This window comes from Arachis duranensis, chromosome 3 (genome assembly GCF_000817695.3).
Source record: "Arachis duranensis cultivar V14167 chromosome 3, aradu.V14167.gnm2.J7QH, whole genome shotgun sequence".
Classification (NCBI taxonomy): Eukaryota; Viridiplantae; Streptophyta; class Magnoliopsida; order Fabales; family Fabaceae; genus Arachis; species Arachis duranensis.
This window is the reverse complement of record NC_029774.3, coordinates 49,822,270-49,827,535: the sequence shown is the minus strand read 5'-3', so window position 1 is coordinate 49,827,535 and position 5,266 is coordinate 49,822,270. Positions and strand designations below refer to the sequence as shown.

Genomic DNA, 5,266 nt, shown 5'->3' with positions numbered 1-5,266 from the left:
CTAATCCCAATCTACCATCAATTGATGACAGACTCTCTAAGCTTGAAACCTTACTTGAGGGAGTATGCAAAGACGTCCGAAATAGTAAAGTATTTCGAGCAGAAGTGCAGTCAAAAATGCAGAATCAAAATGGTGCCATCAAGAAACTGGAGACACAAATTGGTTATCTATTCAAGCAGCTTTCTAACCATAACCTTTGCAATGATAACAATTCAAGCAAAGAGGAGGAGTGTCAAGCTATAACACTTAGGAGTGGGAAGGAACTTAAGGAACTCTCCCAAAAACCACAAGAAGAAGGCTCAAATGAAAAGGGAGAAGAGCAAGATAGAGTTCAAACTCCCACTTCAAGTCCACAAAAAGAAAAAGGGATGCCAAAATTGAACATCTCAAGAGCTCCATATCCTCAGCAGTTGAAGAAAAAAGAAGATGATAACCAGTTTGTGAGATTCTTGGAAATCTTCAAGAAACTACAAATCAACATACCCTTTGCTGAAGCAATAGAACAAATGCCACTCTATGCCAAGTTCTTGAAGGAGCTGATGACTAAGAAGAGAAGCTGGAAGAACAATGAGACTGTGATACTAATCGAAGAATGTAGTGCTATCATCCAGCATAAACTACCCCAGAAGTTGAAGGATCTTGGGAGCTTTCAGATCCCTTGTATTATAGGGGAAATCACAGTAGAGAAGGCCTTTTGTGACTTAGGAGCCATCATTAATTTGATGTCAGTAGCAATGATGAGGAAGATGAAGATCGAGGAGGCTAAACCAACAAAAATGGCCTTACAACTGGCAGACCGATCGTTCAAGTTCCCTCATGGCATAGTAGAGGATTTGTTGGTGAAAGTAGGAGACTTCATATTCCCGGCAGATTTTGTAGTGTTGGACATGTAGGAGGAAGCTAAGACCTCCATTATTCTGGGAAGGCCGTTCTTGGCTACTGCTGGAGCTATCATTGATGTCCAAAAAGGTGATCTTACCTTAAGATTACACGATGAAAAGATGACATTCAATGTGTTCAAGGCCATGAGTTACCCACCAGAACAATTGGGGGAATGCATGAGGTTAGACGTACTTGAAGAAGAAGTGCAGGAGTGTTTTGAAGAAGAAGAGCATGAAGAGCCCGAGAGATCAATGGAGGAGGAGTATATATCAAGTGAGGATGTTGCAACAGCAGAGAGTCATGTTCAAGATGCACCAAAGGAAGAGACTGAAAAGTCAGAAGCACCCAAGGTTGAACTCAAAGCATTGCCACCCACTCTCAAATATGCATACCTAGGAGAAAATGAAATCTACCCAGTGATCATAAGAAAAATGAAAACTACCCAGTGATCATAAGCTCATGCCTCAGCCAAGATCAAGAGGATGAACTGCTCAAGGTACTGCGGGAGCATAAGGACGCCATTGGATAGACCCTTGCTGACCTGAAGGGCATCAGTTCAGCTATATGCATGCATAAAATACTGTTGGAAAATGATGCAAAACCATCCATTCAATCCCAAAGAAGGCTGAACCCAATCATGAAGGAAGTGGTACAGAAAGAGGTTATGAAGCTTTGGCAAGGAGGAGTAATATACCTGATCTCAGACAGCCCTTGGGTCAGCCCCGTGCATGTTGTGCCCAAGAAGGGAGGAATCACTGTGGTTCCTAATGAGAGGAACGAACTGATACCTACAAGGACAGTCACAGGATGGCGGATGTGCATTGACTATCAGAAACTCAATGAAGTTACACGAAAGGACCATTTCCCTCTCCCATTCATGGATCAGATGTTGGAAAGACTCGCAGGACATGCTTATTACTGTTTTCTTGATGGTTATTCAGGATATAACCAAATAGTGGTTGATCCTAGAGACCAAGAGAAAACTTCATTTACCTGTCCATATGGAGTGTTTGCCTACAGGCGCATGCCATTTGAGCTATGTAATGCACCTGCGACTTTCCAACGCTGCATGCTTTCTATATTCTCAGATATGATAGAGAAATTCATTGAAGTCTTTATGGATGATTTCTCGGTATTCGGAGATTCTTTTACTAGTTGCTTGAATCACCTAGCCTTGGTATTGAAAAGATGCCAAGAGACTAATTTGGTCTTGAACTGGGAGAAATGTCACTTTATGGTGACAGGAGGAATAGTTCTTGGCCATAAGATTTCTAACCAAGGAATCGAAGTGGACAGGGCTAAAGTGGAACTTATTGAAAAGCTTCCTCCACCCAGTGATGTCAAGGCAATTAGAAGCTTTTTAGGGCATGCTGGCTTTTACAGAAGATTTATTAAAGTTTTTTCAAAAATAGCTAAGCCCTTGAGTAATCTCCTTGTATCAGATACACCATTCATCTTCGATGAAACCTGCATGTTGGCATTCGAGCATTTGAAAGAAAGATTGTCCTTTGCCCCTATCATCTCCCCACCTGATTGGAACTTACCCTTTGAATTGATGTGTGATGCATCTGACTTTGCAGTAGGGGCAGTGTTAGGGCAGAGGAAAAATAACTTAGTCCATGTAATATACTATGCTAGCAAGGTCCTCAATGATGCTCAAAGAAATTATACCACTACTGAAAAAGAATTGCTAGCCATAGTTTTTGCATTTGACAAGTTTAGATCGTACCTCATTGGTGCTAAAGTCATTTTTTTTACAGATCACTCAGCACTTAAATATTTATTTGCCAAGCAAGAATCAAAACCAAGACTAATAAGATGGATCTTATTATTACAGGAGTTTGATATTGAAATCAGAGACATGAAGGGAGTGGAGAACAAGGTGGCAGATCACCTATCCAGGATTCCTCATGAGGAAGGAGGAACACATGATATGAGTGTGAACGAGCTCTTCCCTGATGAGCAGTTAATGACAGTGCATAAAGCCCCATGGTTTGCAGACATTTCGAACTTCAAGGCAACTGGGGCTCTACCTCTAGGGATCAATAAACATCAAAAGAGGAAGCTCATGAATGATGCAAAATACTTTGTCTGGGATGAGCCTTATCTCTTCAAGAAGTGTTCAGATGGAATCCGTAGAAGATGTGTCTCAGAAGAGGAAGGACGAGAGGTACTATAGAATTGCCACGGCTCATGCTACGGAGGCCACTTTGGAGGGGACAGGACTGCAGCAAAGGTGTTACAAAGTGGATTCTTTTGGCCCACCCTTTTCAAGGATGCCAAAGAACTGGTAAGGAGCTGCAATGAATGCCAAAGATCTGGGAACTTGCCCAAAAGAAATGCCATGCCACAGAATTTCATTTTGGAACTGGAAGTATTGGATGTGTGGGGAATAGATTTCATGGGACCATTCCCAACCTCATATGTAAACAAGTACATCTTGGTAGCAGTGGATTATGTGTCCAAATGGGTAGAGGCCATTGCAACCCCAACAAATGACAACAAAGTGGTCATGAACTTCCTCAAGAAGAATATCTTCATCCGGTTCGGAGTCCCAAGAGCCCTCATTAGTGATGGAGGGAGCCATTTTTGTAACAAACCACTAGAGGCTCTTCTCCTACGATATGGGGTGAAACACAAGGTAGCCACACCTTACCATCCCCAAACAAGTGGACAAACGGAGATATCCAACTGAGAGCTAAAGAGGATTATGGAAAAGACTGTGGGTGCATCAAGAAAGGATTGGGCGAAGAAGCTGGATGATGCTCTTTGGGCATACAAGACAGCATTCAAAACACCACTGGGAATGTTCCCATATCAACTGGTTTATGGGAAAGCTTGCCATTTACCACTAGAATTGGAACACAAAGCTCTCTGGGCCATCAAGATACTAAACTTTGACAGCATTACTGCTGGTGCAAAGAGGATCTTGCAGCTGCAAGAGATAGAGGAATTCAGGTCACAAGCCTATGAGAATACTAAGATATATAAAGAGAAGGCAAAGAGGAGACATGACCTGTATCTTGCACCCAGGGATTTTGAAAAGGGGCAGCAAGTACTCCTCTACAATTCCAAATTGAGACTGTTCCCAGGAAAACTCAAATCGAGGTGGTCAGGGCCTTTCATTGTCACTAAACTCTCACCATATGGACACATCGAAATCATGGATAAAAGATCAGAGAGGACTTTTACAGTAAATGGACAAAGACTCAAGCATTATCTGGGCAACATGGGGGAAAACCCCAGAGTAAAATATCATCTCAAGTGAAGTAAGGACCCGTCGAGCTAGCGATGATAAAAGAGCGCTTTGTTGGGAGGCAACCCAACCTTAGGTAACTACTTTTTCAGCTGCATTTCAATAAAGGTCACAAGTTGTTTCCCCTGCATTGCAAGGAACTAAGTTTGGTGTTCCACACCAAAATAATTCAAGAGTGAAAGTGCGATTCTAAGTTTGGTGTCCCACCAAAGGATGCTAGTTAGAATCACACTACACTCTCAAAGCACATTGCTAGCTCTGACCAATCAAGGGAACCACTTGGATATAGATTAGTCTTTAGTTAATTGGTTGCAAACAGCAAGATACGAGGTTCTACGCATGCATGCAAGGTTTTGTAGTAGGCAAGGAACTAAGTTTGGTGTTCACACACCAAAATAAGTTCAGAAATCATAAGCATACATGCAAGCTGACTATTCCCCAAGTGCTTGGGAAATAAGCAACTTCCAATAACCTTGCAGGAAGCTTATGTGGAGATGGTGCACCTTCAACTAAGAAGGTGAGGCATCAAGAACTATGACAATGACAACAAGAGGGCAACTGGATTGGTGTGGCAAACCATCTCCCAAAGGTTGTATTGCTACTTAATTCCATCTACTCATCGTGTTAAAAATTGGAAGTCCGAATGCACTGTTAATTAATAGTCATGTGTTGATTGGAACCTAGTTCAACTATGAATTTTAAGTTTTCTGATGAAGAAGTCTATGCTTGCTAGTCTTTATGTTACTGCATCATATCTTTACTTATTGTATGCTTGTCTTGTAAAATCAAATGAAAAAGAGAATGATTTTTCTTCAAAAGAACAGAGTGGAGTTCATAATATGGAAGTGCATTCATGAGTCTGTGGTGTGATCATAAGTTAGCTAAGTTGGTTCAACCATAAGGTGGGAATGACAACTATCTGGCTTGAATACTATACTTTGAATATACCCATGAGACTAAGTAAATAACAAGATTCTAATAAGAGAAAGGGAAAGAACACTTAAAGTGAAAAACAAAAGAAAAAGGGTAAGCAATAAGGCTAGGCACCAATGGTTTTAATCTTGAGGCATGTGTCTATGGTGTTCCTGTGTGAGGGATTTACTTGGATGAATAAGCTCTTAGGGGTGC

At 41.5% G+C, this 5,266-nt stretch overlaps 1 protein-coding gene across 1 annotated transcript; it reads left to right on the top strand.

Moving 5' to 3' along the window:
- Positions 1–3,688: 3,688 nt before the first annotated feature.
- Positions 3,689–4,150, top strand: LOC107479191 (uncharacterized). The gene has a single exon (XM_016099336.1). It carries the CDS (start codon positions 3,689–3,691, stop codon positions 4,148–4,150), a length of 462 nt encoding a protein of 153 aa, XP_015954822.1.
- Positions 4,151–5,266: the final 1,116 nt, after the last annotated feature.

Bases quoted from the DNA above. Each gene is read 5' to 3' on its own strand.
- LOC107479191 (XM_016099336.1), top strand. From the start codon at position 3,689: ATGTTCCCATATCAACTGGTTTATGGGAAAGCTTGCCATTTACCACTA.